General features: G+C 38.2%; 1 protein-coding gene across 1 annotated transcript in view; it reads left to right on the top strand.

The window, feature by feature from the left end:
• The window catches only part of brinp1 (bone morphogenetic protein/retinoic acid inducible neural-specific 1), a gene marked incomplete at its 3' end in the record, with an annotated part of 109233 nt that extends 93168 nt beyond the window's left edge, over nt 1-16065 (top strand). The window contains exons 6-8 of the mRNA XM_083930066.1: nt 2354-2590; nt 6729-6951; nt 14925-16065. Coding sequence (XP_083786192.1) covers nt 2354-2590; nt 6729-6951; nt 14925-16065 — 1601 coding nt within the window. The remainder of the gene's footprint in view (nt 1-2353; nt 2591-6728; nt 6952-14924) is intronic.
• Between the last annotated feature and the right edge of the window lie 1290 nt (nt 16066-17355).

The following is a 17355-nucleotide window of genomic DNA, read 5'->3' as shown; positions in this document are numbered from 1 at the left end:
GTACAAAACAACATTTTTAGTCTCTATGGTTGACTGTGCAGAGGTGAGTTTTTATATAACACAACCATCTTGAAGTTCTGCATTATTAAGTTAGGGCACTTTGAGTGACATATGGGTGCTGTCACAGGTGGCTAGCATATACAGTAGGCTTCTTTTGGCCTGCCTCAGCTCCATCCAAGCTCCATCACTTTTCCCAATTTTTTGATTAGCTGAGAGTTAGGCGGTGGCAGGCACTGCCAAATTGGCGACGGCTGCAGCAACCGGGCGCCTACCACTTTGACCTTCATTTTGGCTCTTCCAAAAACCTCTGGATGACATTACAGAGACTGCATTCATATGTTATACGGTCTATGATAAAGAGATTCAGATTCAACTTTATTATCCCCGACAGGGAAATTAATTTGGCCCATCGCTCCAGACACCAATCCACAGTAAAAAAACAAACACAATAAGACAGCAGCATAATTATAATGAACCAGATCTAATCATACTGAGACAGAAAAAGGAATTCAATCAATAAAACAGTCAACAGTAAAACAGTAAAATTTGAATTGAATAAAAGCGTAGAAGTGACCAGCTAAGAAACATGTGTATTAAGATGCATGTTATACAGGCCGATGGCTTGGGGAATAAAATATCACTTGGATCTACTTGTTTTGAGTTTATTTTGTAGGGGTGTTTTCCCCAGGGGAGATTTTGCCCAGTTTTTGAGTAGAATAGGAATTGAAAGTGTAATATTGGTGGATAAACGCAGAGGTAAATTGATGCTGTGTCAACAGTCATCGCTGCATGTGTTACCTAAGATCAGCATGTTGACGTAGTATGTTTCAGAGCCAAATCTTGGAACGTATTAAGACCTTCATGTACTTCTAAATCACCCACAGTTTTCAGTTTTGCATATGTTGTGGGTGAAAATAAGGAGCATTAGTTGCCACATGCATATGCATTATAAGAGATACCATTCAACTCAACTAATGTCTGGAAAATGATTAATGTGTACAGTATGAAATTAGAGGCTTACCCTCCCTTTCATTTCAGCTACATTACGTTGATTTTGCACAAATGGATTCCTATTTTCAGCCAAAGGTGAAAATAATATGTGAGCGGTAAAAGAAGAATACAATCATTCATCATTTGATAACATGTTATGTTCTGGTTCCTGGTTGCATATTTTCTGCTGAAGCACTGTTTGTGCTCAAGTAAAACCTATTAAGGAAATATTGCCTCACCAAGATGCTGTTTCATACAAGAAGGGGGAAAATCTATTTAGTTCTTTTCCGATCCAGCGCCTTGTAGAGCTAGGGATTTATTTCCCCCTGGCCTGGACTGAAGAGAAAGGCTTTACTGTTAGCTATTGAAGCTTCAACTCTATGAGATCCCCAGGGTGAGATATGAATTGGCTCAGATTCTAAAAATTATAAATACCTTGTCAGTGGTAAAAATGAAGAGGTGCTTCCTGCTTCAGCCCCAAATTGGCCTCTAAATTTCAAATTTGGCTATTGCCATTAATGTATATTTAGCAGAATGCTGCAAGGTTGTTTGGTATGTAAAGTACAATCAAATACTGTGCACAGTAAAGCATATAATAGAAAATGCTTATGAAGGGAGGCTGATTCTGCGCTAAATAAACCAGCAAAGCACAAGTGAGTAGGCATCCATCACTGTAATACATTGTCACATCATGAGTGACCCACCACACAACAGATAGCTCAAGTTGAACATACTGTACAGTAGTCAAGCTTTGAAGCACATTCTTCAGAAAAATGAGTGTGCTTATAATGAAGCAATCCTCGAAGGGCTGTCAGCCATTTCACCACAGCCTTAACCATTCTGGTAACTTTTTTCTCACCCAACAGTATGGGTATCACACGTTGACAGCAGTACTGACTCTTATTTTTCCATTTCAGTTCTTACTCTGAATATATGTACAGTACATGTAAAGGTCACATATTGTAAAAATGGATTTTTCCATGTTTTTTTTTTCTATTATAAAGCAGGCTGAGGTACTACATAAATAGTGTGAAAGTATCAAAACACTGTCCACAGTGAAATGCATGCATGCAAATGAGCTGTCAGGACTTCAGTACAGTTCTGATGTAAAATGAGCATCAATTGCTAATCCAGTTTTGAGCTTCTTCTTTCAAAAAAAAGAGTTTATTACTGTGCACTTTCATAATTTAAAAAGCATATTTCAGATTTCTCTTTTGTCCAAATGCTTTAACAATTTCCAACACGAAGAAAATTGAACAAGGGTTGGAATGTGTTTGTTTTTTCCTTGAGTTGCACTTTATGTCATATTAGATGATATATAGATAATAGTTTCGCTAAAGCCTCCCATTTATCTCTGTTTCAGGTCTTCAGGTGATTTTCCCAGAATACCTGCAGGAGAAATTTGTCCAGTCAGCCCTGAGCTACATCATGTGCAATGGAGAGGGGGAGTATGTGTGCAGTAACAACCAGTGCATCTGTCAGTGCGCAGAAGAGTATCCCCAATGCAACTGTCCCATCACCGACATCCAGATCATGGAGAACACCCTGTTAGGGATGTCTGAGTCCTGGGCATCATCTTACAAAGACTTTGAGAACTCTGGTAAGATGGAAATTCCTCCAAATGTTATTTACCATGACAGTATAATTTGTAGTGCATATTAGACTATTACTATTACTATTTTCCAAGGGAAGAAATCCTGACAGTATTAGCTATCATAATTCTGAAATGCATGTTATTAATGGGCACAGATGCAGTGCTCAGACAATTTAAGGTAATCTCAAAATATTATTTCTGCTCGAAGACCATTTAAAAACACATTTCATAATGTGTAATTATGTAGGTTTGGCATCTCAATGCCAAACCTACATAATTAAGTCATGTTCACCGCAAGAGGGGTAAAAGTTTCATAGTGCTACAAAAGGTTAAGGTTCATGTATGGACAGACCATGCATTTTTTTCATTCTGACACCTAAGAACTGTGTTCCTTTCCTGTCTCCAACCAGTGGTAAAATGATTTCCTTTATCCATTGTCTTTCCTTATCACGCAAACAAGCATTTTACATATGGGCAATAGATCAGAAAACATTAGTATGGGCCATATTTGTAATGTACTTACAAATAACCAATTTTGTTCATTTATTATCTGATATTTAACTTGGGATTATCAAATTCTTGAATGTCATTGCAAGTAATATTTTCTTCCATACAAATGTCTCCGTTGTCATTTAATGTAAATGCAGACCCAGAGGCGGACAGTAAAATATTGGACACAGTGAAGAAAAAGAGCACAGCTAGTTCCCAGTTGTTACATTGCAAGTCACCATGTTTATCTATTATTGATATGATATAAAAATGTTCCAATAAAACCTGCCAGCAGTATATAAATATATTTATATACCATAGAAGAAAGTTTATGTGAGTTGTGAAGGTCACTGAGTGCAGTACATCTGTGAAGAGGTGGTGGAAAATACAGTATGTGCAAAAAGGCCCCAAAAAATTGATTTATCTAAATGTTTAATTGGGCCAAAAAAATACAATTCACACACTCACTATAGTAAGAAATAGAGGAATCAATAGTTTTCTCAGGGTCAAAGGGCCTGTGTGAAGCATTTGACCAAAAAAGGATTATATAGAGAGACTGCATAATTTACTGTAAGCGGCCACGACAACAAGGAACAACTAATCCAATAACAGTAAACTGAGCATTCTTTTTTATGAAAGATTGGATGAGACATTTGTGTTTGCTTAAACTAAATGGTAGCCATGCTGTTCAACATCCAGTGACATAGTTACATTACAGTCAATCTAGTAAAATCAAGTGATAAAATCAAAGTGACTCTAACTATCCACTATTGCCAAAGTACAATGGTAAGCAAATTATATACATTCTGTCAAGACGGTTTTAATCTGCTCGTAGCACTAATGTACAGTACCTCCTCTACAGTGACTTATGTTTCCTCTTGGGAGAAATGCGTTTGGCCCTGTCAGTTGCCTTTTAAATGGAAGGAAAAGATGTGATTTTATTGAAGATGACTGATACCACAATCCACCGCTCCCATAGATAATGCATTATCCCCTGCCAACATTGCCGCACTTGTGCATCGTCCAAAAAATGATCACATCAGCTAGATGGCCTGCATGTACACATAGATGTAATACAAGTTTCGAAATACATTTTTACTCATTTTGTTATATGGATGTTGCAGCGGCACACCAACGCTGCTTCAGAATTTTCGGAGATGTCATGAAGTCACAGTTGCCTGACTCTGCGAAGCTCCACACCGTTGAACTCAAACAAATATCGCCACTGCTCACTCTCCACTTTGAGTATGAGCTACTGGAAAAGTGACAGGACATTCAGTTAACAGCAGTAACAACTCATATTCTGCCAGCGCAAACCCTAGCAGCTGCTGGGTCTGACCTGTGGAGACGCAGCAACAGAAAGTTTGCTGATCAGGCGGGGAGTCAGGGTGGTCTGGGATCAGCTGACTTTCTGTTAACCCTTACTAAAATAAAAAATTGAATTTCCCCTGTTGCGGGACTAAGAAAGGAATTATTTTTCTTCTTTTAACCCTTTCCCTCACTGCTGAAAAAATCCTAAAGGAAACATTAAATTCTAAAAACACTAAGTATGATAACATTGGATCGGTAACATGAAATGTTTCTGATTATATGTCTGGGGCCCAACAAACTGAGATGTAATGGCATAAGAGGTAGAGTCGGTTTTCATTTTGAGAGCTGTAATCTCTAGATAAGTTACTGGGTGACTTGAGATAAGGGTCATTCAATGGACTATGTGGACTCTTTGGAAGCTGTATCAAGGAAGATATCCTTGATGGCTTTGGAGCCTATGTGAAAGGACTTGACATGATAGTGGACTATTTTTTTGAGGGAATCAGAACATTTTGAATATTGGATGCTGGAGACAACCGAAAAGTGCAAGGAAGGTGACATCGCTAAAAACTGGGTGGGGGGATATGGCAATTTCAAAACAGCGGAGAAGAAAGAATCTGGCTTCTTTGAAGAAAAGAAAGAGGGGCGCTCTGACATGCCTGGGAGGAGAGTGGAAGAAGTTCTGACATTTCTCGGCTGAGTCGGAAATAGAGCTTTCAACTTTGTGGTTAATGCTGTTAAACTGCTAAAATGCTGTCTTGAAGAGGTCTGTAGGAGGGTACTGGCTTATTGAGCAGGTCTTGAGCGAGGAGAAGTTCTGTGTTCAGTATCTTAACTTTTTCTCCATGGCAAATATTCTTTAGCCCTGGGGTTCATACATTAAGTGCATTAAATGTGTTGCAGCATCTAAACTATGATAGTATAAAGAAGAAATGTGAACCCTGAGTAGAGGCAGATATCTTTATGTTAGTGTTAAACTGGACTGCTGACATTGCTCAGGAGACATTTCAGGCACTAAATTGTCCACTCTATTATTTATGATGTGCTTAAATTTATCTTTGGAGATAAAATTGAGCCACTGTGAGTCATTTCACTCAACATTTTCTTAATTAGCACACAAAATAAAAGCTTTCCTGACCTTGAGTATTTGCTGCTGGAGTCTTAGTAACATTATCCTGTCCATTGTTGATAAAGATTGAAGCTGGTAGGTCAGAGAGCTGGGCACACGGGAGGAGACAAGCAAAAATTATCATAAGCAGCAAGAGGAACATAAAAGCAATAATCAATAGTGGAGAGAGCAAATTTGTTGGGGCAGTGCTCTTCAGTAAGTATGTGGCAGCACATAGTAAAAAGTTGTTTATATCGACGAGGGTTTCAATCCTCTGTAAATGTTCAGACAGAAGCAATCCAAAACAAACGTCGTACCACACGGTAGAAAGACTGGTCAGAATTCTGAGAGCTCTATGATCAATGCCACATTTGAAAATTGTGCCTGACACGTTTACCTATGTTTCTTTAAAATGTTAAAAGTCACTTCTAAAGGATCCTTTCACATTGTACCACAGATTTTTTTTTTAATGCATGTATGTTGAATGAATTGGTCAATTATGAGATTATCACATTTTGCTCATGACATCAGTTTTATGTCCTTACCCTATAAACTGAAAACTCTGAAAGCCTTATGCAAAAAGTATTGGAAACTAGTGACGACACCTGCCACTTTTTAGTTTATCGTAACAGTTTATTCAGTTCCAGCTTAAAAGAGGAGTTATCAAATCAGATTTTTTTTTTTAATTCTATCTTTTCTTTTCTTCTTCCGGATATACAATTGGATATGATGTTAATTAATATTCAGTCAGCAGAGTAATAACATACATGCTTTGTTTGTAATTCTCCCCAGGTTGCTTAGATGGATTAGCGTCAAATAAGCGTTTTGTAAAGCAACCCACTCACCAATGTTGTTTACACTCTTATGATTTCTCTGAGAACCCACTGGTTGGTTCACAGATAACATTGTTTGTGTACATAATATTTTATTTCAACAAGTTAAACAATTGCCAGAAACTTTTAGAATTGCTATGTTAACTTACTTGCATATAATCTATCTAACTTACTTGCTTTAAAGTTTGAGAATAAATATTTAAGTGAAATTAATTGATTACATTCTCAAAAGCAACTATGTCATTATATCACCCTTCCTTCTAATTTAGATCTCTCCACGCATTCAAATCAGAAAAATGAATTCCTCTTTTTTCACTTTTCTGTCACACCACCACATTCTCTCCCCACTCCTTATCTCTGTTTTGCAATCTGTTCTCTCACTCCATCCCTCACTGTCATCCAGACGAGTTCAAGTCTTTCCTGAAAAGGCTGCCCTCCACTCACTTCCTGCCCATCAGCAGTGTGCATCTCCTGTGGGGAAGCGACTGGGACCTTCAGGCCCGCTACAGGCTCCTTCAGAGTTCCCTGGAGATCCAGCGTCTCAAGATCCAGCGCACCGCCCGCAAGCTCTTTGGCCTCAGCATCCGTTGTCACCACAACCCCAACCATCAGATGCCTAGGGAGAGGTGGGTAGAAATATGACCTCCACATCCTGATGGAAATTAGATGTTGTTATATTCAGCAACATTAAGCGAAGATGCGGTTTTAGGCGTTGATATTTTGGGATATTTGCTTTTCCAAGTGCAAGAAATGCGGATGTGAAAATGTATCCCACAGAGGAGTGACGTCTTTCAGGGAAATGTCTCCACTGAGATGATGCAGAGGTTTTATTTTGATTGTTGCTTCGTGAAGCATGCACAGTAAGGATGTCATCCATTATACATTTCAACTTATGGCTCTGTATTTTCTGCCCATCAAGCCAACTTAGTGCTGAGGCTTGCACATGCCCAAAGCACTCTTGCTCACTCTTGTATTTCACAGTGCAGTTTGAAAAGAAAATGTAGCTGTGGGAGTTTTCTTGATAGGTCATTGCACACATCTGTCACCACCTACTGCAGTGGCAGCTTAAGAGCCTAGCTGAGGATGTGCCATGGTGCCTGAAATGCCAGGAATTTCCCCATCAGCTGTAGCAAAACACTGTGCAAAATATGCAAAGTTCCTGGGTGCCTCATGGAACAACCCTAAAACCATTCTGTGTGGGGGATGCCCCCGTAAAATGGAATCAAATCTGTAAAATATTCATTTAAGTGGTCTGAAAATGAGCAGCTGTCAACTGTCGCTGGCAGAAAAAAAGCACACCTACATAGAGTAGTGCATGAGAGTTGACAAAGGTGTGTTCTGAAGTGTTATCAAAGAGCCGCAGTATGCGCTTCCTCTTCCGTGGAGTATGCATCAAGGGTGCCTGGTGGCACTGGAAATGAGAGCAGCTTGTTTATTTGCTTGCTTGTGTGAGGCAGCTTTGCATCAGATTGAGGACTTATTTGTTTTTCGTATGTGTGTACTCTGCTTACATGCGTGAGTGGATCCCAAGTTGTCTATAGCTGACACAGGAGTTATGCTATACTGTTATGTTTTCATATTAATTCAAACGGTACAGAAAATCTTCTTGTTTTATTTCACCTAAAGTCTTGTCAACTTTCTTTTTTGTCTTATGTTAATGTCTAATTAAAACTAACAATTGTTTGATTACACCTCCTGATGCATTATGTTTCCGGGTTGTCCGTCCGTCCATTCGTCCGATTCTAGTGTACACGATATCTCAGAAAACTTCAGGGGGAATTTCTTCAACCGTGGCATCAATGTCTAGTTGATCTTAAGGATGAACTGACTAGATTTTCTTGGTCAAAAGTTGAGGTCACTGCAACCTTACAAAATGTGTGTTTGGCCATAACCCAAGAATTCTTATGTTATGACAACACTCTAAGTGGACATCATATAGGATAAAATGATGAAGTGATGACATTTTATATCCAAAAGGTCAAAGGTTAGCTTCACTGTTACATCATAATAAACTACAAAACGCTTTTGCGGCCATTATTCAATGCCATAACTCAGGAACAGAAGTTGAGACATTTGGTCAGATACTGAATTGGTGACAAAAAATACAATTCATGAATTTTATTAATTTTCTTTAGTCTTCACTAAATATAATATGTATGTCTGGACAGGCATGGATGTAAACTGCAGCTGGACTGGTTGGTGGAGACGTACACCTGCAAGGCAGTAATTCTAGTTAATGTTTAACTGTATTATAACACATACTATGTTAAAAGGCTTTGTTTTTATCACACATCTGTACATTCACCCTATGCATGTGTACACTCAGAATAGCCACATTAAGATTCTTCCTTGGTCCCTGTTTCAATAAAATAATGTCCCCATCACCAACAGGGATTCCAACTCTTACCTCTCCTCTAGGCCACCTGTAACAGCTGATCAGAGGATGAGGGAATTGAAGTAAAGCTGAAGGCCCATAAACCATCAGCCTAAGTGTTTTCAAGGTGTGTGCCAACCACCTCAGGGAGGCCTTCCAGCACATCCTCAACCTGTCAGTGAAGCTGCAGAGGGTGCTGATGATGATATGAAAAACATCCTGCCTGGCCCCAGTGGCCAAGAATGGGCACACCAGGGTTCTAAATGACAGCAGGCCAGATCCTTTGTGAGAGACCGTTTAGATCCCCTCCAGTTCATTCATCAGGCCTTCAATGGGGAGGCTGATGCTGTCAACCACCTGCTACTCCATGTAAACTTGGACAGGCACTGTAAGAACCATGTTCATCATGCAGATACAGACACCACCTCACACTTCTAGTGGGTTAGAGGGATTACTTTTTGTTTTAGTGTATACATTGTAAAACAGACCAGTCCCAGCCTGGTCAGATGTGTAAATGAACTGAGGAAGCCTCTTGGATGCGAGATGAAATGTCTCCCTAGACAAATAAGTCCAGCTGCTTTTGACTTAGATTTCTTTGGGGATAACGATGACCTGGGTAAATGAGAATATTCACAGGCCTACATTTTAAAATATTTTGAGGATGAAACTACATATGGTCCCTTAAAGTAATTATTTTTGACAATGTTAACTACATATTTAAAATCTGCGGCGCTGTGGGTGACTCACAGAGTCTTTTGCAATGTACTTGAAAAATATGAAATGCTTTTGTAATGCTTTGTTTTCGAGGCAACCAAGCTTCTGTAAGAAGCATACTTCAGTCATAGAGACAATCTTGACAATCTTTTTTCATTGTTTAATGTATTTTACTTGGGTAACCTACTAGCAGTGAAATTAAGATTATTTATCATGCACACAATTAGTTGAGGCATTAATGTGAATACGAGTAAATGGATATTAAGTAAAAAAATAGAGGTACTGATGAGTATAGAATGCATTCTCCGATAATGTGTTGACGCTACAGTAGAGTGATGCATTGTTAATAAACCAGCTCCTCTTTGGTTTCACTTTATTTCATAATTCTTACATGCAGCCTTTAAGTATTCATATTTTGTGCACTTTTAGTTTAATTAAATTATAGATGCAAAGTAGATGAAGGGGGAGTTACTTATTACTAATTGCAATTATTATGATGTAAACTTTATAGTATCACGTTAAATCTTTCCAAAAAAGATTTCAAGTTTTATCATGTTGCTCCTTTACCATTGCATATTGCAAAAGATCAGTCAATAAACATATTTACATCAACTAATGAAAGACTCATTGTTGCATTGTTACCTGGCCATAATTACAATTGCATATCACCACCTTATAATTTTTCTAGTTTTACCTCACTGCAAGGCATCCATTCATAACAAGCATCGTAAATTACTGCTATGAACACTCTGCAATAACTGAGTGGAAACTTTATAGCTGAACTATATTGGATTTGCTATTGCATTTCCTGTAATGAGTATAGCTGCTTGCTTCAAGTAGAATGAACATAGCAGTTTGTCTTTGGTATAAATGATTAATAGTGACAGATATGAAGTAGCTTCAATCCCAGCCAAATCATTTGCATCCAGGCTATGCATGTGCTTTAATTATTCATGTCAAATCAAACATATTTACAAATATGAATGTACCCTTGATGGGATGAATTACTTTGGCCTAAATGTATTAGCTATTTTGACATAACTTTAGCTTTTTAAGTTTTTTGCTTAAACATAGTCTTACCAATTTTTTACATTTAGTTTTGTATTGCATATCCTGTCAAATGTCTCTCTCTCTCTCTCTGTCTCTCTGTCTCTCTGTCTCTCTCTCTCTCTCTGTCTCTCTCTCTCTCTCTCTCTCTCTCTCTCTCTCTCTCTCTCTCTCTCTCTCTCTCTCTCTCTCTCTCTCTCTCTCTCTCTCTCAAGCCCATGAAAGGTTATTTGCATTCCCTCACTTTTTTTTTCATTCTCCCTGATCCATACGAACAGTTAGTGTCTTGGTCCAGGTATATTACAATGCCAGTTTAGGAGCACTTTGCAGATACTACAGAAAGGAGATTTGATGTGAAACTTGAAATGATTGCTTTTATTCCTTTTTTAAAAGACCAAGCTCTGACAGCATAGAGTTGCAGCTGTGGTAGATGAATTTGTAGCTGTTGATATTATATAGTCATGTTCAAATTACTGCTGCATTTGTGGTTGTTTCTATGGTGCTATGTCATATGACCACTCTTTACTGCTCCTATTAACAGTGGCCAAGAAAGCGTTGTTAAGCCACACGGTGTTACCACACCCACTGTGCTTATATCAGATTTGACAAATGTGTCATACACCACAGGAGTTCTGGATTTCAGTAGCTTCAAAGCTCAGCTGGCAAAACCATTACAAATCACTGCACACATACAACTCCTGCATTGGTGTTACACCGATAATATACTGTCATAACAACCAAAGCATATCCATGGCTACCGCAGCTGCAATCACACTTCACAACACATAATACTATATTCTAATACATCTCAAACTTTCTCTATAGATCAGTCGGGAATGATAACTGTATTGTGAAATAACACAAATCAGTGCTAGGGAACATATAACTTAATAGGAGGTAACGCAAAAACAATGTTGTTAATAAAATTCCCACTTTTACCTTTTTTGCATGCCTCATCTGTGGGATTTTCTTTTTCTGTTTTCTTTGATTATAAGCAGATTGCATTATCTTGCCATGATGTTTTCTTTCTCTATTTTCTTTTCCTTGCTTTAACAAAGGAGGTTGCAATGACGTATGTCATCTAAATACCAGGGCTGTTTGATGGCCCATTACAAACACAAAGTGTACTCGAAATTCATGGAAACAGCATCCATTCCAATGTATTTTCATTTCATTTTAAATCGCAAATCCAAGCCAAGCTATTGCTTTAGATGAAAACAAATAAGGCAAAAATAGCTGCATGATGCACTCAAATAGCTTATTGAGGGAGGCAGTAATATGATAGACCATATTTTATTTCTGTATTTCATGCTGGATATTTTAACAGTTATTGCAAATAAATTCAATGGAGGGATCATTATGACTGGGTCTGTGTCTAATGCAATAATGACTAGCCAATAATGGAAATAGTTTTATATTTGAGGCACCTGTGAAACCAATCTGGTTTGTATGCCAATTTCAATGAGAATTTCTATTTTTTAACAATATTACCTGGGAATATTATATGTCTAGTGTATCCATGTTAACGTACTCTTAATATTTGACAATTACATAATGTACAAATAATATTCAAATGTCATCTCTTCAATCAAAATCAAATTACCTATAAAAATGCACACTGCATAAGCATTCACTACAGTATAGTAAAACAAGTATACTGGCACATCACTGCTTAGTAGCTCCTTTTGTATTCATATTGAAATGGACGGCAAACACAAGCTGGAGGGAACTAACATGATACACTCATCTCTCTAAAGACACTCCAGGCCAAACTGGAATACTACAGTGAGGCAATGGAAAGTGATAAAAAAAAAAAAAAAATCACAAATACAGTGCCTGCACCAGGAGATTAAGACATCTCATCTCCAGGGAAAGAGGCAAAAGCAGCTCACTACTGCACATAAGCATACAAGCTCAATAAATAGTTGCTCCACACAAGGCACACTTGGCACACCAAGTCGACAATGGCACAAACAAATAGGGAAACCAGTGAGTGACATGATCAGATAGGGTGCACTATTGGAAACGCTGCATGGATTAATGGCGAGAATACAAAGAAAATACATGAAAAAATGCCAGGAATTGCCAAAGAATAAAAGAAAACTGAGGATAGCTCATGTTTTAGGCTCACCAACTCTCACAAGTTTGGCGTGACACAAGAGCTTTCAGACCCATGCTGTCATGTCATGTTGCAATCAAATATCATGCCAAACAAAAAAACTACATATACAATAAGGGAGTGACTTTCTGAGCAGATTAAAACTTATATTCACCACACAAATCTCTAAGGACTATCAAAGTATGTATTCAGAAACATATTATCATACACAACACTTGCTTAAACTGCACAAAGAAAAAGAAAAAAAATCATGGACATTGTATTATATTTAGTTGAGGACTATTCAGTTTCTCCTTTAGCAATTTTAATACAAAGAGAAGACATACTCTCCAGCCTGAATGCAATCTACTTTTACCCACAGAGAAAACTAACCTTGTGACTCATGCAAAACATAAATTTCAAAAGGAATACATTTGGCAAGATTCTACCATACTAAGTTGGGGCAATGGTTTCATTCAGATAACACTTAATCTCTTGGAGAAAAAAAACCAAACCTTTAATTCCCTCTATATGAAGTTATATCCTTCAGAAACCGTCAAGGATTCATCATTTCTAGGGAGTTTGTTTCCCCTTTTTGAGGACTTCTTAGGATGTTCCGAACATTAAAAAGAGTACCTGGACTATATAAACTGTATAAGTGTAAGAGACTTGCAAGACTAAATTAATGACATTGCTTGTGTTCTAGTCATATTACTTATCATGTAAGGGTCTGCTCTATATTAAAAATCCTTAAGACACACACTTATTGGAGGCTGATAACAAGATACTGACTTAAGCCACCTGCATCGTGTGTCTTTGGGTTATCTCTTTGAATCTGAAAAGCTTCATGAAGACATTGATATATAAGATTGATATATGTGCTCTCAAATGCCCTCTGTCCGCTTTCTTCATTAGCTTAATACATCCGTTCTTCAATTTACCTTGCTTTTTTCTCAGTAAGGGTTATTCCCTTTGCTTTCTCCCATTAATGCTTTCCATTGAGCAACTTGTGATTTAGCATCATGTCCCTCCTGATAGAGACACAAAGTCAGATTGTACGCTGACGATTTGTTATTATACATTTCAAACTCTTTTAAAGCTTTTTCTCCTGTTGATCATTTTCAGTATTGATTGGCCTAGCTTCTCAAAGAGAACACAATTTAATACATGTTGCCTCACAGAATGTATTTTTTGAGTATATGAACAGCTGGAAGACAATATTGAAATTTATTTTTCTTTAAAAGCAGTAATAATACAGAGCACAACCACTTACAGATTGTACTGAATTGATTACCAGCCATTTTATGACCACTGAATGACTTGATTTTATTGGTTTTATTTTGGTTTTGTAATGGTGTTTTGTGTATTGTTTGCATGTTTACATTTCCTTACATGCATGTGTAGGAATAGAGGATCATGAAAATGATAGCACACTTTAATCTTTATCCTATCCCCAATTTAGAGTCAAAGTTATGGGAATCAAACAATGCTCCTATTGTCCTCTATAGGTGATCCTAAGCTCATTTTGGTTATAGCTTGGGGCCATTTGGCCTGCTGAGAATGCAATGTCATCCATCATAGTTAAGCCTTAGCTTCATTAACATGTCAAGTTAACCTTGACCAGCCTCCTCTCTGAAGAAATCAGGATTCAGAATTCACCTCCTACGGTCAGAAAAGAAGTTCCAGTGCTGTCAAGATGACAGGGAAAGATGTCTGAGGGGAAAAGTAGAGACAAGATGAGAATAGCAAGTAATGCCTTCCACCAGAGGGAAATAATGCCACTCCTCCCACTTGAAGGGAAGATATCATCCCATTCACTGACTATCTTGACTAGATGGTTTACATTGTTGCCAACCATTTAATAAAGCCTCTCGTATATTTTTTATTCTTCAAAGTCCACCCACTAGCCATTGGTATCCCTTCATTTCAGTATGTTTAAATAAACTGGCTAAGACAGTGAAGCTTTCTCTAGATACAGTAATGCACATCAGTTAACTTAATGATGGGTTTTATTAATAGTGTTCAAGTGCATTACCATGCATTTCCAATATAATTACAGACAATTAAAACCAAACATGATGCCCACAGCGATAATTGTCAAATGAAGTTTCAAGTCTTTGCAATTTGATTGGAGAGGAGAGGAGAGGAGAGAAAAATGAAAGGTCTTTAGAAATCAAACAAATGCAAAAAAACACCATGATATCCTATGGAAAAGGTGTCAGAAGTATTGTATTGTAATGTATTTCATAATTTGTAGCTAATGGGCTAACAAATAGTGCTGAGGTGATACAACTTTGAACTTTTCATCTGACCACTGTTAATAATTTTCTCCTAATTTTTCTTTTCCTTTCCTCCTTTCTCTTTAGATCTGTGATGCAGTGGCTCAACAGGGTTCAGTCCTTCCTCTACTGCAATGAGAACGGGTTCTGGGGGACGTTCCTGGAGAGCCAAAGGACATGCGTGTGCCACACAGGTGTCACCTTATGCCAGCGACCCATCCCATGTGTCATAGGTGGCAACAACAGCTGTGCCATGTGCAGCCTGGCCAACATCTCACAATGTGGTTCCTGCAACAAAGGCTACAAGTTGTACCGTGGCCGCTGCGAGCCCCAGAATGTAGACTCAGAACGTAGCGAGCAGTTCATCAGCTTTGAAACTGATCTGGACTTTCAGGACCTGGAGCTCAAATACCTGTTACAGAAAATGGATTCCCGACTGTACATTCACACTACATTCATCAGTAATGAGATCCGACTAGAAACCTTCTTTGACCCTCGATGGCGCAAGCGCATGTCCCTGACTCTCAAGAGTAACAAAAACCGGATGGACTACCTTCACATGATAATCGGTCTATCAATGAAGATCTGCCAGATGCGAAATAGCAGCATTGACCCCATGTTTTTTGTTTATGTCAACCCATTCAGTGGTAGCCATTCAGAAGGCTGGAGCATGCCCTTTGGGGAACATGGTTACCCACGCTGGGAAAAAGTACGACTGCAGAATTCCCAGTGCTTCAACTGGACTCTCCTGCTTGGCAACCGGTGGAAGACCTTCTTTGAAACGGTGCACATCTATCTGCGTAGCCGCGCTAAGATTCCAACTGGTCTACGCAATGACACAGGACAGGGTCCAGTTGATCTCGGAGACCCTAACAAACGGCAGATCTACATAAAAATATCTGACATCCAAGTGTTCGGCTACAGTCTGCGCTTCAATGCCGACCTGCTCCGTAGTGCTGTGCAGCAGGTTAACCAGTCGTACACACAAGGAACTCAGTTCTACTCATCTTCGTCAGTTATGCTCCTGTTACTGGACATTAGGGATCGGATTAACCGCCTTGCCCCTCCATCTGCACCTGGCAAACCCCAGCTGGACCTCTTCTCTTGTATGCTAAAGCATAGGCTCAAGCTCAACAACAGCGAGATGATTCGAGTGAATCATGCCTTGGACATGTACAGCACAGAGATACTAAAACAATCAGATCACCTGACTGCTAAACTCTGTTGAACAAACATTAACACGAGAAAAGCAACAGAAACAGAAACACCCAACAAATGAACTACGAGGGGATATTAATCTCAATTTAGTTTTCTCTTTTTCATTTTTGGACCTTTTCTGCCTTTTGATGTAATATTAACTTTTTAAGCATAATTCTTAAAGAGATAATGGAAAAAGGCAGTGATGAAAAGCATTTCAGATAAAGATAAAGAAGATTAATGGAACCAATATAAAGACTGTATCATATTTGTCCCAGCATGTCTGTCATTCCCTAAAAGAACTTTAAAGAGAGAGAAGGAAAAAAATGAAATCTACTTATGGTGAAAAAGAGGCCTTGATTTTACTCTAAGGGATCAAAGGTTATATCTGAAACTGCCATTCTTTACTGAGAAAAACATTTTTAAAGGAATACTGTTATAACACAAGGGCAAACCAGATATCCTTTTATTTCAGCTAATGTGCAAAATATTTCAGACATAATGGACAGTTTAATATAAAAAATGTTTATACATTGTAAGGATTAAATAGCCCTAGTGAGTAAGTAGTCAACACATTACTTATAGACTCTTTATTACATTTCAAACCCACAGTGAATCTGCATTGCTCTTTGTGAGTTATGAGGCACTCTGTCATTGTTCTGACACATAAGGCACACAGCAGGGCAGTAATGGATAGTCATGTCAAATAACAAAAGCCAGCTGTTTATATATACATATATATGTGGGTGAATGTATGTGTGCGCGTGTGCAAATGTGCGTAAACCTTTTTTTGGCTTGATGCTTATTGCTGTTCGTTAATTGAATGTGTCATTTGAGATTGACTCCAGTCTAAGCAAAATCTTGCATTTGGAGCGCTTCTTCCCGTGTTTGAAATTCAAGCTGTGTTTTTCACAAGGCAGTACCTCCTGGTGCGTGAGTGCAATATTGTGGTCTGAAGATTTAACAATCAATGCTATTTTGTACAGCTTTGCAAAATGTACATGTTGTGACTGCTGATTTGTGGAGCTTTTCAGCACCAAGAGCAAAATGAAAGCATTCATCATTCAGGCACATTTGCAAGACAACTTAAAGCCATACACTTCCCTGAGGTAGACATACAGTAAGACATAAAGTCCATTCATTCACTAAAGTACGTACATAAAAAAACATGTTCCATTTGTATGTTTTGATTTAATTCTCTCAGTTTTTAGATAAGAGCACAGCAAAAAGCGAGATGACAAGAGAAGGCATATTATGTTGGATAAGAATCGTGTTGTAAAGCCATTGAATTTCTCTGTTGTGCCACATAAAAAAAAAAGAA

The sequence above is a fragment of the Echiichthys vipera genome, assembly GCF_963691815.1.
Source record: "Echiichthys vipera genome assembly, chromosome: 16".
NCBI lineage: Eukaryota > Metazoa > Chordata > Actinopteri > Perciformes > Trachinidae > Echiichthys > Echiichthys vipera.
The sequence above is the reverse complement of the archived record's forward strand: the minus strand, read 5'-3'. Positions and strand labels throughout refer to the sequence as shown.